This window comes from Hemitrygon akajei, chromosome 5 (genome assembly GCF_048418815.1).
Source record: "Hemitrygon akajei chromosome 5, sHemAka1.3, whole genome shotgun sequence".
NCBI lineage: Eukaryota > Metazoa > Chordata > Chondrichthyes > Myliobatiformes > Dasyatidae > Hemitrygon > Hemitrygon akajei.
In genome coordinates this window covers 23,501,649-23,519,970 of record NC_133128.1, presented here as the reverse complement: position 1 = coordinate 23,519,970, position 18,322 = coordinate 23,501,649, and the positions used below count along the sequence as shown (strand labels likewise).

Genomic DNA, 18,322 nt, shown 5'->3' with positions numbered 1-18,322 from the left:
TATACCAACTATGGATCTCGCTACTTAAAAAATCTCTTCTTACCTCTTTCATCAAACAGAAGATATGAAAGCCTGAAAACTCATACACGATGTTTAAAGACAGCTATATTGTAAAACTATTGAATGGTTTCCATTAAAAAAAAGGATGGACTATTGACCTTACAGTTTACCTTGTTATGATCTTGCACCTTATTCTCTACCTGCACTGAACTTTCTCTCGTAGCTGTTATTTATTCTGTACCTATTATTGTTTTACTTCAATGCAGTCTGGTGTAATTATTTTATCTGTATGAACAGTAAACAAGACAATAATAAACCAATCCAATATCATCATGGCTAACAGACATTAGAATAATTTTTCTCCTAGTAATTTCAACCTTATTGAGCTTAGACTTTCTCTGTTACTTTTCCCTCTTATAAGAGGCAATGCTTGCAAGTTTGTCGGTGGTGGATAGGGTGGGAGATGGCCTGGATCACAGCCAGAAGAGTCAGGTTGTGATCCACTAACCGACCTGAGTTTTTTTTTGGGGGGGGAGGTGAGGCTAGAAGGTCAAAATGGCCTTTCCCTTCCTATCTGTTTTTTTGTATTCCTTCTTGCACTTTCACTGTCCTGTCCACTTCATTCCATCAGGGAATGATTATTCGTCAATCTTCCAGAAGGGGTGACTTTAACGCAAGTGATAATGATGTTGGTCTAGTAATTGTTGAATAGTAATAATGAAAATAGTAACAAATGAAAGGTGGAGAATGAAACAACTTCTAATTAATTTCATTGCCTGCCTGTGCCCATACCAGTGATTCCCTACCTCTACTAAACGGCTCAAAGCCCTGTTTCAGTCAATCAACGTGAAAGAAATGGAGTCCTGAACTTCACCTCTTTTTAACAGTGAACTTGATTTTCCAAGCAAAGAAACAGGAGTCTGTGCATGGTTACAACCTCAATTGCCCTCTGAAAGCTGTTCTTTAACAGACTAAATTCAGCCATTAAATAAAGGAAGACTTACCTCGATTATGAATGTCATTTTCTCACTGTAAGAAGAGGGGACCGCACAGTTGTACGACTTTATAGATCTCAATGATTTGTTCAGTTCCTTTTCCACCTCCATTCGCAACTGAGGCAATGATTTCTTGAAAAGACAAATCACGCAAAGATCACTGTGTGTTAAGTAGAAAGGTGAGCCTGCCAGTTCTGATGCTAACTCCTCACTTTTACATCCTGACTTATTCCACAACCCTCTTCTCTGAGGAAAGCTTGCAGCATGATCTCATGGCAACCAGTGATACAAGATGTAATGCAGTATTTGATATCAAGCAATTTCATACACTGACAATCTATTGTTATAAATATTGGCTAGGATTCCAGAGAACAGTCCTTATGTCATCTGTGTATTTGAATTTTGTGATCTTTTATCTTCACTGAGAGAACAGTAATATTTTGAGATCTCATCTGAATATTGACATCTCTAGACAGCCCCAGTCTATCAATGCAGATCCTGAAGCCTCTAATATGGGACTCAAATCTTAACCTTTCAATTATTATTGCCACAGTGTAACTAAAGAGTGGGAACAAACCTTGCTCTGTCCATTAATATTGTCGATTTGATCCACTTACTGCAGTAATATTCAACAACATATTTCTCTAACTTGTTTCCTCAAGTAGTAACACATCTCAGTGGCAAAATTTCTTTCATCAGCTGAATGGTAAAAATCCAAAAAGTTCAGAGAATCACAATAAATAAAATATCCAAATTCCCTGAACATGCTTGAGTTAAATAAAACTGATCTTAGGCTTGTCATGGTCCCCACAGTAGTGATACAGAATTACTTTAAAATACAATTGAACAGAATGAACTAATGTAATTGAAAATGGATATTTCTTCACAGAGTAAGACTTACTTTAATGTGGTTAACAAGTTCCTTTGTTAGCCGAACAGCCAAATTTGGAATACCGGCCTTTCCTTCTTCTAGAAGTGGCCTAGTCATTAAAAATTAAGGAAAATATCATAGTCAAGACCAATATTTTATAGTAGTAAAATAATTACATTTTTTGCATTGTTTACAGTAATGTAAAAAATAAATTGATCCAATGAGATTGATCTTTTGGAGGCTGTAGAATGGTTATTTGGTACAAGCTTCTTGTGATGAATTTCTAAATGTGTATTGCCTTAACTGGGAAGTGCTATGTATATGAAGTGTGGAGACTGTACTAACAAGCCTCATAATATACTAGCAACATGAAGTAGGCGCCCATGATCCAGGTCATACCACATGGCATAGAGAAATCCCTGCATCTCCTCCACACTGGATTATCTCCACTCCGGACAATCCTAGTATTGAATTTAGAATCCTCCCCATGCTGCTCATAAACTCTGAACTGAAGGATGTGGGACTCGACTCTGACTCGATCAGTCAGCACCAGTAATGCAATATTCCTAGCTTCTATGGGTAAGCTATTGGAACACAGACAACTCCAACAGAAAAGGAGATGGAAGAGCAAGCACTACCTTTATGGCTGAACACAATCTTTTTACACAAATCAGAAACCACTGGGGATGCTGTGTTTGTCTCTCTCTCTCCCTAGCAAGAGAGACAACCAGATCATCTCCGAGTGTCTCTATCATCTGCTGTTTCGATTTCACATTTCCAGCATCTGCTGTTTTGTTCTTGCCTCACTTTCTCCCCATTGTCCACCAGCAGTAAATAACCGGAAAAGTCCAGTGTATTCCTTCTGATTCTCGGTGCATGAAAACTGACAAACTTGGGCAATCTACACCTTTCATTTTACCAATCTCACACTTTAAGTGACACTTCCCCAGCTCCATCATCACATTCTGCACCATGTCAAACACTTTCACCTTTGTTCCTTAGTCAGCCTGCTCACGTACTGTCTGTTAGAGCAGTGAATGAGGCACACGGCAAGCTTGCCTTCAATGGTGAGGACACTGAGAATGGGAGTGGGGCCATATAACAACTTCCAATCCTCAAGAACTCCACATCCAGGCTATGCTCTCTTCTCACTGCTGCCATCGGGAAGGAGGAATAGGAGACTTGGGGCCCACACCACCCAATTAAAAAGCAATTATTCTTCAACCATCAGGCTCTTGAACCAGTGTGGATAACTGCACTCAGATCTGCACTGAACTCATTTCATAACCCCTTGATGCTACAACACAGATCCTCAATATTATTTATTATTTATTTATTATTATTATTTTTTTCTTTTTAAATTTGTTGTCTTCTGCGCATTTGTTGGTTGTCTGTCTTTATGTGAAGTTCTCATTGATTCCATTCTTTTTATCTACTGTGAATGCCAAGAAAATGAATCTCAGGGTGATATATGGAAAACGTGTACGTACTTCCACAGTAAATTTATCAATGATTTATAACCAGTGACCCAATAGTCTTTTTCTAGTGGTAGGGGAAATCTGAAGCCAGAGAACAGAAGTTCAAGATGAGAGGGAGAACATTTAAAAGAGATCTGAAGGGCCAATTCTTCCCACATGGAGTGGTGGGTGTACAGAACAAGCTGCCAGAGGAAGTGGTGGAGACAGGTACAGTATAAAATTCAAATGATATTTAGACAAGTGGCTGGATAGGGAAGGTTGAGGGACATGGGTTCAATACAGGAAATGGGACAGTTCAGGCCAGAATGGACAAGTTGTTTCTGGTTTGTATATTTCTCTGACCTTGCAGTAAAAATAACGTTACATGGAAAAGACTGAGCAGTTTTGACTCCTGAAAACCACTGTTTTCCCCAAGGGTTGATCTACCATAAAGACAGGCAAATTCAATGCTCAACATTAGCTCACACTGTCCTCAGGTGCTGTGTATAAGTTACGCAATTTGTATTTTTTTTCTAAAATATGGTTTGAAATAATGTTACAGGCTGAATTTTTTGTCAGATATTGGAGGAATATTAGTATTATTCAAGTCAATTCAGGTTATTGCCAGAGCCTCAAATATCCATCTTAGTGCAAAATGGTTCAAATCCAGAGAATAACATGCATTTGACTCCAAACCTCTGACCATTCCAATGTGAAACTAAGGTTGCCTCCTGATAGTAATGAGATGAAAGACATCAACAAATTCACTAACAATAAAATCAAAATATGAAAAAGGACTCTGAGCAAATAGCGAGATGGAGGAGCTAGTAACAAATATACTGAGAGATTAATTGAAAATGTGTTTCCCATCATTTACCTGAATTGTTCATGGTCTTCGAAAAAAGCCTTTTCCTTCAAGATAGCATCAGTGAGTGCTATTTGGTCATTGATATCTTTCTGGCCTCGACACTTAACAATCATGTAACCCTTACTCAGCTCCACCACCAAGTTCTCCATAATGTCCACCACGTTCATCTCTGTTCCTTTGTCAACCAGGTCAGGTTTAGTTAAAATGCCTTCAGATTTAAAAGAGAAAGAGAATAAAGAAAAGGTGATGAAATAAATGTTCTGCCGTGATTGAGGGAGTCTTAATGTTGATTTTGAGGAGCGAGGGAATGGAGAGAAAAGATTGGAAGCAACTATCACATAGTTGAATATACATTTAAATTGGAGGACATTAGACAAAAACATCAGAGAAAAAAAAGCATTTTATTTTATTTAATAATTTAACCTTTAAAAAACCTGCTGTAGCAGGTATTATTTCATGGCACATTGGGGACAGTGACCCAGAATATACGGCTTAAGACCTAGCCGAAGGCAGCTTGCTTCATGTTATTATCCGCAAGTTGAGCATGAGGCAAAGGGAGAGTGGAGTTTTTTATGCTCCTGTAAAGTATAATGGGTGGAGAATTGGAGGAGTGGATTCAGACCAGGAGGATCTGGACCATCAATGCTAAGAGTTTCTCCAACGGTCGGATGTAGGAAATGCTTCTATATTTCTATGTAATTACCCAGAGTTCTGTCCCCGGTAGGATCCACTTCTTGAGCCATTTTCAGCGCTTCTGTGGTTGCTATGTCGACATTACATGGCACAACTACAAGATTAATTGTCTCTTGTTTCATAATAAATGATTTAATAAGTCTCTTAATCTGGAATAAAACAAACCACAAAACTGTAAAATCATAAAAAGGTTGACATTGACACATTCTAAAATAACCAAATTGAGGTAAAAGTGCAATGGGATACAGAACAACGAGCAAAACATATTTGGAGTTCTCTGGTAAACAGAAATACATGCTCAGTGCAGGGATATCGTTAATACTATTGGATGTATTTATGTTAATACATCAATACATTGGCTAAGTTTTCATGTTAAGAATGCCATTCAATGTGCAAAATGTAAAAGAAGTCCAATATCTCATAACTTCAGGACAATCACAATTGCTTAAGAGGCAATTAAATATATTCTTGGAAAAATTTCACTTGTAACATAGGAAATACAGAGAACAAATGTGATGCAGCTTCCACAAACAACTTGAGGGTAATTTTCCCTACAAGCTGTGAATTCTGAACAACTTGAGACCCTCCATTTGGTTGGGGTTAACCGTGGATGTTGTATCCCAGTTGTCTTATCAGCATGCCAGTACACCAGGCAATACGGAGAGCAAGCAGGCTCCTCCTCTCCATGCAGCCTACGAACCCAGAGGAACAGCAGAGACCGATACAGTTTGGACCAGTGGCATCACAGGATTTGCCAGGCAGTGATGAACTCAATGTAGGGACTCCAGCTCTGGACTTTTCCTTGGAGATTACTCCCCAAGCCTTCTCCATGAGTGGGTATAGCCGCAAGGCAGTGAAGGTTTGAGATCAGTTTTCCTTCTAGATCAGTTCCATCCACCCTAATTGACTGGCTTTAAGGGGCTAGTAACCCCTCTGTCAAGGGAAATGGTTTCGCCAGGCTTAGTAGCTAAGTCACACATTAAGGCCAGGAGCTGGACTTGGTTGTCAGAAGATACTCGTAATGTACATCATTGGGTGCATTTGGTAGGTACCGGGAGCTTATCCCCACCTCCTCTCCCGGCCATGACAACCTTGAGGAACCTTCAAAACATCAGATAGAAATCAGGCCCCATTACCTGTTCTCCAATATCAACTGGCTGGTCACCAACTGCTACCCGGGCAATTCCTGGCAAGTCTATCAAGGTCAGGTCAGGGACACTGGTGGACTCAATTTCCAGACTGATCAATTCATTGCTGATTCCCACTCCTTGCCCTGCAATACTGTCCTGGGCTGGAAACAGTTACAATTTACATTAATTAGTCAGAATATTTAATTAGCAGATTTAAAGACAATAATCCATCACTTCGAATCGTAAGCTAAATAGTAAATAAACTTGAAACAAGTGAAAACAAATTAAGACAGAACTTGTGTTGCCCCGACATTGAGAGCAAAATCCAGGGGAATGCTTGTTTATTCCAGGGTGATCCCTGGTGTCATTATCTACAGGGGCACCGACTCCCATTTCTTCAGAGTGCCTGAGGCCACTCTAGGGACTGTATCAGAACAAAGACTTACAGACCGTCTTTGACAAGCAGCAAGACCCAGTGTTGACAGTCAAAGGTGACTACTCTAACAACTGATTATTAACATTAGAAACCACACACTAACAAGAAAAACGCAGAAACTACTACTTGACCCTCTCCCAGGGCCGACTGTTTCTCGTCATTTGAATGGGACTGCCATTCCAAAGCTAGATTTACCTTAGCTGAGGGACAGCAGGAAGGTTGCCCAGCTGGAGAGCTGGCAAGCCAGATGGAACTTGCATTGCCATCCTAGAATGGACGAGAGCAAACTACTGGTGCAGTAGTCACTGGCTTGGGCCCATTTTAATGCTAGAAACACTGACTGCTGCAGGGAGCAGTAAATGCCACCCAGTCTATCACAGATTCTTCAGTTCCTACCGAACAGTCCATCGCTTCAGGAAGGCTAGTAGTTTCATCAAGGATGCTCACCAATCTGGTCTTCCCCTTTTCCCTCTTCTATTGGGACTCAAGAACTTATGAGTCTTAAGAATAGCTTTTTACTCCAATGCTATCAAGACTTCTGAACCCTTTCCAATGGTGCTGCCACTTTCTCAGACTCCTGGGATTTCCTTACTCAGTTATCGGGTTTTCGCTATTTTGGCATTTCACTACCTTGGACAGTACTACAGTCTCTGAACCATTCCATTATTTAGCACTTGTTATTGTATTTATTACTGCCACTCAGGGTTTACTTTATGACTTCACACGGGCAGGGAATCTCATTGCACCCTGGTATATACGACAACAGGCTAATCTGTTCAGCGGCCTATGTTCAAGTTTAAGGCTACCACTGCCAGGGTAGAAGCTCTCAGCCCTTGTGTGTGATGCTCATCAGAATTGTTTAGATTCAGGGTGAGTGTGAGAGAGAAAATCACAAGCAGGCACCTTAACCCTTTGCAGCTGCTGTTTGATATTAAGTACTTGACTACCAGTTGAAACCCTGGAATTTACAAATCCCTGAGTGTTATATTGAGAACAGTATCTTCTGAGAGAACAATCAGCTTTACACTAAAGTGGACATTAGTCATGGAGAGACAATCAATTTGGGAATTCCTTACTGGAAGAAACATTTGATACAATGATTTGTATTTAAGAGACTAATATCAAAGCCCAAAACCATATTTCTCCTTTTTATTGATGATTACTGAGACAAAATGGTGATTTTACCAAAGGTTCAAGACCTGAACATGCCATATTTAACTTAGAAAGAAAATAAATAGGGGTTCCGGTGACATCATCATCGAGAATGGCAGCTTAAGTCACTAGCTCCTCCGGAAAAACGCGTATTAAGCCCCGTTAACCCATCAAATGTAGTATTTTTCAAAAAATATTTGAACTGAAAAGAGGAGCAAGAATGGGGAAAAAGAATGGAAATAAAAAAAGCGATACTGCAGAGCCTGCGGCCGAGAGGGGTGCAGCGAGCGACTCTCCTACCCGACCGCGTGTTAGCGAGGCGGACGCTGCGCCTCGTTCATGCGAAGCGGCGAATATGATCGAAATTCTGAAAGAGGTAAGGGAGTTCCATAAAGACATAAAGCAGCAGCTACATGGTATTAAGTCAGAGCTTGCCAACGTCAATCAAAAACTAGTGGTGGCAGACACTCGAATTGAGAAGGTGGAAGATCGCATTCAAAACGTGGAGCGGATACTGAGTAAGACAATAAAAATATTAAATCACCAAGAAGGTAAACTGTTTGACCTGGAGGGAAGATCACGGCAGAAAAATATCAAAATCTACAACGTTCCCGAAGGAGCAGAGGGCTCGTCTATGACGGAGTTTGTCGGAAAGTTACTGCGGGACGCGCTGGAGCTTCCCTCGACTATGGAGCTGGAAATCGAGAGAACGCACCATGTGCTAGTCCCGAAGTCTACCCAAGATAAGCCATGCTCAATAATAATTAAATTCCTTCGGTACAGTACCAAGACGGAGATTCTATGAAGGGCCTGGGGTAAGAAGAGGGTGTTTTTAGGTGATAAATTAATATATTTCAACCAAGATTACCCCCGCGTGGTCCCGCAGTAATATAAAGAATACTCTGAAGTAAAGCAAGTACTAAAGCAAAAAAGGATTAGATTTCAAACTCAGTACCCTGCTAAACTTCGAGTGTTTTATGGAAACGGGACTCGGTTGTACCAGACAGTGGAAGAGGTGACTACAGACGTGAAGGCCAGAGGGTTGCCCGTCAGCGTGATCAAACCGAGGGAAAGCCTGGCAGAGGAATTATCCCACTCCGCTTGGGAAATAGTGCGAGAATCAAGAAGGCAGGAGACGGGAGGAGGCCGAGAGAAGTATATCAGGAATAGACCGGGAGTTTCCCAAAGACAGTCTTCACCCCCTCCGGAAGAGCCATAAGGTTTGGCTAACTTTAAAAATGTTGAGATGCGAAATGGAAGCAAAAGTAGACGGTGATACACCTATCTTAAGAAATACTTATAATAATGTGGATTTTATATTACTTCGTTATTTTTTATTTGCTCACTTACTCCTTTTTCCCCACCAAAATGAGAATATATGTGTGTATATATATAAAATGTGAGTGTGTGTGTGTATATGAGGAGTACACAGGGAAATCTTTTCTGTGTAATGGATTTGTTCACTGACTTTTATGAATACTGCAATAGGGGCCCTCAACTCACAAGTAGGAGGGGTTATCCGCCACAGCTAGACATTTCCTCTAGCTCAACACAGGGTCATTTACTAGAGACCTCAGCCTTGGAATCACACGTTCGTTGCCATTTTTGTTATTTGCGTTTTTTGGTTCTTATTTGTTCAAGGAGTGGATCGATTAAGTTTTATTCTGCTAATTTCAATGATACATTGACAGATTAATACAAATGGCTAAGGACAAAGTAAAATTCATTTCTTTTAATATCAATGGGCTATTAAATCTACTCAAACCTAAGAGAATTTTATCCAGAATGAAAAAAGAACAAGCCCATTTAGTATATTTACAGGAAACTCATTTAAGTGATAATGACCATAGAAAACTAAAGAGAATGGGCTTCACTAATTTGTTTTTCTCCTCATAAAACAGGACGTAGCAGAGGAGTTGCTTTTCTTATCTCAAGTAAGCTAAATTTTGAAAAAGTATTCGAAATGGGAGATAAAGAGGGCAGATATATTCTGGTAAGGGGGACTATAGACGGAAATTCAGTTACTCTATTGAATATATATGCACCCCCCAGAAGTGATATTGGTTTCTTTCAGAAAATTACTGATATTATGGTAGCGGAAACATAAGGTCTCCTGATATGTGGGGGGAGACTTAAATTTATAATTACAACCAAACTTAGACTCTTCCAATTGAAAAACCTATGAAACAAAATCCTTACATAAGAAAGTTAATACACTTTTTGAGGATGTTGGTTTAATTGATATATGGAGGGACTTTTTCCCTGACAGAAGGGATTACACTCATTATTCTGCTCCCCATTCTGTATATACAAGAATAGACTATTTTATTACATTTGGAGAAGACAAAGACAAAATAAACACCTGTGGAATTGGGACAATAGATGTAAGTGACCATGCACCTATATATTTATCTGTTGATTTTGACCTACAACCAAAGAATACTATTTGGAAACTAAATTCAAGTCTACTCAATGATCCCTACTTTAAGGAACAAATTAAAAAAGAAATTGGTCTCTACTTAAAATTTAATGATAATGGAGAGGTTTCACCTCCCATTTTATGGGATACTCTGAAGGCTGTCTTAGGAGGGAAAATTATAACGGTATCTTCATGTAAGAAAAAAATAAGGAATAAAACAGAGGAATTACAAAATAGGCTGAAGGAACTAGAGAAAAAACACATTGAATTTGGCGCAGCATACATTAAGGGAATTTAGAAGAATTAGGAATGAAATTAATAGTTTGGCTATGCAAGAAATCAGGAAAAATTTAATGTTTCTGAAATAGAAACATTATGAAAGTGGATCAAAATCTATGAAAATACTGGTGTGGAAACTGAAACAAAAGATAGCAGAAAATACAATTCATAGAATTAGGGACCCAAGAACAAAAATGATAAAAAAATAAGCTAAGTGAAATTCAAGAAGCTTTTTAAGTGTTTTACAAAACTCTATATTCCAAAGTTCCGGGGGGAAGCATAACCCAAATTGACACCTTCTTGAATTCTCTAGAGTTACCCACTTTAAGCGAAGAACAAAATAGAACGATGACTGCTGACATAACTGAAGTTGAATTAAAAGCTGCAATTAGTAGGTTTAAATTAAGCAAGTCTCCAGGATCAGATGGGTATATGGCAGAGTGGTACAAAGAATTTAAAAAGGAGTTAATTCATGTTTTACTCCCCACATTGAACTGGGCTCTAAAAAAGACACAAATGCCACCCAGTTGGAAGGAAGCGATAATCTCAGCTATACCGAAAGAAGGATAAAATGGAATGCGGGTCATTTAGACAAATATCTGTTTTTAATGTAGATTATAGATTATTTACCTCCATCATGGCCAAACAATTAGAGGAGTTTCTACCCATACTGATACGTAACGATCAGACAGGTTTTATATGACAACGCTTGACACAAGACAATATATGAAGGACACTTCACATTATGGACCATATACAAAAATATAAAATCAAAGCAATAGCGATAAGCGTGGACGCTGAAAAAGCATTTGATTCGGTTAATTGGAATTTTCTCTACAGAGTTTTACATAGATTTGGTTTCCAAGACACAATTATTAAAAGTATACAGACACTATATGACAATCCTACTGCTAGGATTAAAATCATGGATATTTATCAGATAGTCTTACCCTAGAAAGGGGCATGAGACAGTGTTGTGCACAGTCACCGCTACTCTTCGCGTTTTATCTGGAACCATTAGCTCAATACACAAGACAAAATGAAGATATCAGGGGAATTACTATTAAAGGGACAGAGCATAAATTGGCTTGTTACGCAGATAACATTTTGATCTATCTAGGGCAACCAACATACTCTTTACCTAAATTGATGCAATCCTTTGAACAATATGGTGAATTATCAGGATACAAGATCAACATAGATAAAACCCAATTACTTTCATATTACTATAGCCCACCTAGAGAAATTGAAAGTAGATATCCCTGGGCATGGCACACAGAGTCTTTCAAATATTTGGGCATCATTATGCCAAAAGATTTAGCAAAATTATCAGAATGTAATTATCAGCCTTTATATAAAAGAATTAAGGAAGATATGGCAAGATGGAACCTGATTCCTTTTTTCAGTCTCAGTTCAAGGATTGAGTCTATTAAAATGAATATGCTGCCCAGGCCATTATATTTCTTTCAGACCCAATAGAGATTAATCAAAATCAATTCAATGAATGGAACAAGATGAACAAGATGTTATCAAGGTATATTGGGCAGGATAAAAGGCCTAGAGTTCCTCTCAAAACTTTGCAATTAGCAAAGGAAAGGGGGGGGGGGGATGGGGCCTACCTTCTCTTAGAGATTATTATTTTGCAGCACAGTTGAGAGCTGTGATATGTTGGTGCAACCCATCATATGACGCTCAATGGAAAAACATTGAGGAGCGGGTACTTCCCATCCCTATACAAGCAATTTTGGCTGATAACAACCTGCAATGGTACATAAATACTACTGATAACCCATGAGTGAAATTGACTCTTAAAATATGGAAAACTACTATAAAAGAATATAATCTGGAGGGAGATATTGCAATTCTTAAATGGTGTACATATGACTCGGATTTTACAACAAATAAATTGGATGCTAGATTTAAGGACTGGACAGCTAAAGGAATAACAGTTCTTTGCAACATAATGAAAGAAGAAGTACTGTTCAGTTTTGAAATGCTAAAGAGAAACACTTTTTAGAAAAACAAGATTTTTATCGATATTTACAGATGTGACAATGTGTTAATAAGACGCTTAAAAATGTAACCAAGGCAAATACATGCTTGATAGAGCTCTTTAGAAAAGCATATAATTCAGATAACGGTAGTAGAATCATTTCAAGTGTGTATAAGGGGTTGTCAAATCTTAAAACACATTTGACTTCATACATTAAAACAAAATGGGAGAAGGAAGGAGGAATAATTATATCAGAGGAAGAATGGACAATAATATGGAGGTATCAATGGAAGTGTACCAGTTCACAGAAATGGAGGGAGTTTGGATGGAAAAACTTGATAAGATATTTTATTATACCGTCTCAGAAATCCCATTATGATAGTAACCTCCCTGTTTGCTGGAGCAATTGTGGAAATCAAAATGCAAATCATTATATTTTTTGGGACTGCCCTGTTATCAAAAACTATTGGAGGGGGATACACAATGCTCTACAAGACATCTTTAAATGTGAAATACCCTTAGAGAGTAAGACCATATATTTTGGATATATACCTCAAGAATGGTTTAAAAGAGATAAATATTTTATGAATATACTGTTGGTGGCTGGTAAAAAGACTCTTACTAGGAAATAGTTATCACAGGAGAGCCCAACTTTAAATGCATGGATGGAAAGTACAATGGACATTTACAAAATGGAGAAGATAACAGCATCTGTTAATTATAAGCTGGAACAATTTAATTCATACTGGGAAAAATGGTTTAACTACATAATGCCTCATAGGCCTGATTTTATTCTCACAAATCAATGAATCTGTTGTAAAAAAAAATCACTCACTACTTGTACATAGATTTTTCCTTTCGCTTGTTTTTTCTTTCCGCTCTTTTCTATGAGTGTATACCTCAGATAAATACTATGTGGAGATTTGTGATATATACAATTATATGATATATATGTACAATGTCTGAAATACATCTTATGGAAATGTTTGTTTGATGATGAACTTCAATAAAAAATAAATTACAAAAAAAAAGAAAATAAGTAGCTGGCTTTCACGATATTTTAAATTAATTTTTACAGTATGTTTGTAATGAGCTCTTTGGACCTTTGTGGGGAGCAGGAGAGTGAGGGGCTCTGAGTTTTTTTTAAAAAGAGTACTCAATTGGTTAATTATTGTTCAACAAGAATCGTTAACTGTTTAGGGCACCTTGCGTTTTTCTCAAGCAACCTCTCTTTTGTAATGCGATCTCCTAGTGTTTTCTGTTTACACTTGTTACTATTTTGATAGGCTCGGATTCCATATTACTTAAGCGGATGCCTGGTGAGCACTAATTGTGGGGTCCTAGTTTTGAGAATGTTATGCCTCGCAGTGTCGAGACACTAATGTTCCATAGGAATTCTTATAAATAAACTCTGGTCACCATCTCTACATCAGAGTTTGTCTTTCCTCTGCACTTGGGTTTTGACATTGTCAGCACACATCGTGGCAATGTTAAACCCCAATTTATCATTAATTTTGAATCCACAGCTGATCTTACACAGCAATGTTTTGGAACATACCTTTGACAATTTCTTCTTCCACTTCAGCTGCACTGCTGAGTTCCTTTGAATAATCCCTGTAGCTGATTTTCCCCTTCCAAACATCCACCTGTTTAACATTTTTTAGCTTCAGTTCCAGTGGGCATCTGGTTACAATTCCTGTCACAAGGAAAATATTGCCAGATATTAATTAGGACCAAAAATCTATTTTGGAAGGCAATGTTTTTGACTCACATGGTGAAAACAAATCAGCACAACAAATAATCATCAACAGAATATGATTTACTTCTAAAAGACCATCTTTACTGAAAAATGAATTAAGATGAGAGAAGATATTGATAGTGTCATTCAGCTGAGCTTTTAAACAACATTAAAGTCTAGAATCAAAATGGTGACCATTTAACTACTGAATGTTTACAGCTGGGAATGGAAATCATCGACCCTTTCTCAGTCTTATGTTTATGTGACCCCAGAAACACCAGATTGTTTGAACATAAGCAGAAAATGTCTGATAAACTAGTTATGTGCCATGGTTGCCATCGAGGTCTATGTTCCCAGAACAAACAAGAAGCTTGATTGACAGACGTACTGGCCAACCAGATCTACTCTGGCTAGCCGTAGTGTTCCCCTTAGACAAGCCCTTTGTAAATCTACCTGCTACTCAACTGATAAAACCTATAGACACACTGCTCTCACCACCCTCATGGTTCTGCCTCCTCCTACTATCCATAGTGCTTTCCCCTTACATACCTCCTTCACCTTTCCTGCCTATCCCCTCCCCCACCCCTTGATCTTTCCCCTTATTGGTTTTTCACCTGGCACCTACCAGCCTTCTCCTTCCCACCCTCCCCCATCTTCTTTATAGGGCCCCCTGCCACCTCCTGCTTCAATCCCGATGAAGGGTCTCGGCCCAAAACATTGACTGTTCATTTCCACAGATGCTACCCGACCTGCTGAGTTCCTCCAGCATGTTGTGCGTGCTGCTGATTTACTTATTATATGAACTTCCATTATTTGTAGCAATTACCTTAAAAATCTCCTTCCATTTAACCCCATTTTCTTCTATTGACACTCTTAGTAATACAAAGGAGTAGTAGACAGAAGGACTGAAGTATTTTTCCCCTTAGAGCGATGGCAGCAGCTTCAGCAATTGAGTTAGTTCAATAAGGAAATGTAATTCCGTACATGATTACTCTTAAGTGTTTATTAGGAGGACAATTGCCTGGAACACAGGAAGAAGGAACTTGTTTTGGATAGCAGGGCCAACACTACAATTGCTGCTTCATGTTCCGATGAAGTTATTGAGTAGAGCACACAATGAGAGTCTGATGCAATGTTGCTAAGTCAGAGCAACCACATAAAACATGTTTCTCCCTAGAAACATTTACAGAGTCAAATTATACCCAATTAAATCCCAGTTTTGATTACATCACTAATCATTCAGCACTTATCTTCAGTTCAAGATATGTTTGAAAATCTATATGTGAATGCATTGGCTGCTATTGAACTAGTGGTAACACAGTGATAGGTGGTTGAATATATTAATGATTGTCAATCCTTCCTTTAAAAGATATCTCTGCCATAATTTATTAATGTCTTAAAATCTGATCCTAGAACCATGTGTTTATTGTCAAAGACCTGTCCAGGGCTTCTTTTGTTTCTATGCACTTTCTTTTCGCTTGAGGGAAAGGTGCTTTTCTTCAAAGACACTTTCCACTTGATGGAAGATTAGCCACCAGTAAGACAAGAGAAGGCCAGCTGTTCCCATCTTGTGACATCCAAGCCTGTTTTGATGAGATATTCCTTGAAAGTTTTAAAAGGTTCAAAGGCTCATTTTGTTGTAAAAGTACGCATGTAAAATACAACTCTGATATTTATCGTCTCCTGATACCCATAAAATACACAAAAAACCATGGAAGTCGTTGAAAGAAAAGGCATGATCTATGCATTTGCAGCACCATCCTTAACTGCTACAGGATTTCTGACTATGAGTAGGGCATCTATGTACAACAAATAAATCTACAAACAGTTTGTGATTGACTCCAACAGTCTCTTACCACTCCCTCTGGGAAGTGACACTCCAGAGAGGGCCTCCAAGACTGAGCTCTTCCCAGAGCTCTGATCACCAATCACTGCGATGGCTGGAAGCCCCAGGTCTTTGTCCACACCAAATCCTCTCAGCGAGTCGATGAGATCAATGCATGGCCGTACCTCTTGTTCATATTGACTGGACAATGGAGTATCCATTGCCTAAAGAGAGAGGGAGAGAGAGGGAGGTAATCTTCTAGAGCTACCTTCAGAAGAAAATAAAAATGGCATTTTACATTGTTTTAACAGAGGAGGATAGAAAGCAGTTTGAGGATTGAACTGAGTCATTGGAAAGAATGGCAACGGAGATCATCTTGGTAGTAAAGACCACCCTTCCATATAACTTAGCAGAATTTTGCCCATGGACCAAAACAGACCAAGAATAAAATCTCTAAAGTAAAACAAGACCAAGTTACCATGTAAGATTAAAATTTTGCAACACTAAATAGCTTTCTGAATGTTTGAGCAGTTTTGAGATTTTCAAGGAGAAACAGTGTGGATTCAGACCAAATTCCACCTACACTTAATAAAGTGGCCACTGAGCGTTTGTTTGTGGACTTCTGTTGCTGTAGCCCATACAAAGTTCAACAGGTTGTGCATTTAGAGATGCTCTTCTGCACACCTCTGTTGTATGGTTATTTGAGTTACTATTGCCTCCCCGTCAGCTAGAACTGGTCTAGGCATTCTCCTCTGACCTCTCATTAACAAGTTGAACTGTAGTTCACCGGATTTTCTTTTAAATTTTTTCAACATTCCTTGTAAACTCTAGAGACTGTTGGAAATGAAAACCCCAGGACATCAGCAGTTTCTGAGATACTCAAACCACCCGTTCTGGCACCAACAATCAGTCCACAGTCAAAGTCAATTAGATCCCACTTCTTTCCCATTTCGATGTTTGGTCTGAACAACACCTGAACCTCATGACCATGTCTGCATGCTTTTACGCATCGAGTCGTTGCCACTCGTGTTGCTGGTATTTGCATTAATGAGGTGTACAGATGCAAATGTAGTAAAGTGGCCATAGAGTGTATATTGCCAAAGAGAAAAATAAAGGTACTTCCAAAATTTAAGCCAACATTGACATTGGCGAGTGTGCAAGGCAATACAATACACAGATATGAAGTCAACAAACTAAAATTCCTGAAAGAGCATTAAAGGACAGAAGTTTACTGTCATATGCACAAGAGCATATATACAGTTTCAGTGGGAAAACTTACTTGCAACAGTCACAAATTTACACCCCACACCATGTTTGGTGCCTTGGGCAGCAACCTCACCGTTTCTTTAGCATTTGTCTGTTTTTTTTTCAAGGCCAAGTTGCCAGCTCGATGCTCAACCCAGCACAGATGGAAAGCGTGCAAGGAGCCAGCTGGATTTGAACCCAGAACCATTGTGCCAAAGTCTGGGTGTGAATCCCAATACACCACTGTCACAGACACACAGCACATAGTTCAAGTGAGATTAATGAGAAAGTTAGAAAAATATTGTGGCTGAATAACAAAATATAAGCATAAAAAATTAAGGAAAAAGAAAGCAGACTTTGAAGTCCAAATTCACAGCCGGTGTGCAGAGATACAAAATATATAACTCTTAAGCGCAAATTACAAACTGATGGAGGAACTCAAAGGGTCAGGGAGTGTCTGTGGAGGAAGTGGAACAGTTGACGTCTCCAGCTGAGATTTTGCTTCAGATCTGATGACAATTGGACTCAAGAGGAAATTGTTCATCCTGACAAGTTATTCCAAGTACTCTGCATTACAATCATAGAATCAGAACTTTTATAAACTTGCATGCCGAGCAATGTAATTACCTAGGTCATTTAGCCATTATTTAATCTTCCCTTTGCTCCCACCGAAGTTGCCTAACCTCCAAAGTTCCTTCAGCAGTTTGTTTTTTTTTGCACTGTAACACATTATCTGCAGTCTTTGTGTCTCCATTATTATAAGTGGATACTTCGTTCAGGCTTCACAGAAAAAAGCCTCTGTTAATGGCATTAATAAGAAGAATACAAAATTTGCGGTATAATAAACAGTATTTTCATATTACAGATGATGCTATGTCTGGAAAGTAATATTTACTATGGGAGGATTGCAGCAAATTTTTTTGGGACAAGAAAAGCTGAGGGTAATTTTAATTGGGTTGTATAATTGGAACACTGGAATAGTTTCAAGTGACTGTAAGAACACAAGATACAGGAGCAGAAGTAGGCCATTTGGCCCATCGAGTCTGCACCACCATTCAATCATGGGCTGATCCAATTCTTCCAGTCATCCCCACTCCCCTGCCTTCTCCCCATACCCTTTGATGCCCTGGCTAATCAAGAACCTATCTATCTCTGCCTTAAATACACCCAATGACTTGGCCTCCACAGCCTCTTCTGGCAACAAATTCCACATATTTACCA

At 38.8% G+C, this 18,322-nt stretch overlaps 1 protein-coding gene across 3 annotated transcripts in view; it reads right to left on the bottom strand.

The window, feature by feature from the left end:
* The window catches only part of LOC140727547 (interferon-induced GTP-binding protein Mx3-like), a 41,068-nt gene that overhangs the window by 12,454 nt on the left and 10,292 nt on the right, over nucleotides 1-18,322 (bottom strand). For all 3 annotated transcript variants that reach the window (XM_073045017.1, XM_073045018.1, XM_073045019.1), the window contains 7 exons: nucleotides 15,888-16,080; nucleotides 13,852-13,989; nucleotides 6,021-6,175; nucleotides 4,895-5,033; nucleotides 4,201-4,399; nucleotides 1,897-1,975; nucleotides 1,005-1,127 (listed from right to left, as the gene is read on the bottom strand). In XM_073045017.1, the coding sequence (XP_072901118.1) occupies nucleotides 1,005-1,127; nucleotides 1,897-1,975; nucleotides 4,201-4,399; nucleotides 4,895-5,033; nucleotides 6,021-6,175; nucleotides 13,852-13,989; nucleotides 15,888-16,080 (1,026 nt within the window). The remainder of the gene's footprint in view (nucleotides 1-1,004; nucleotides 1,128-1,896; nucleotides 1,976-4,200; nucleotides 4,400-4,894; nucleotides 5,034-6,020; nucleotides 6,176-13,851; nucleotides 13,990-15,887; nucleotides 16,081-18,322) is intronic.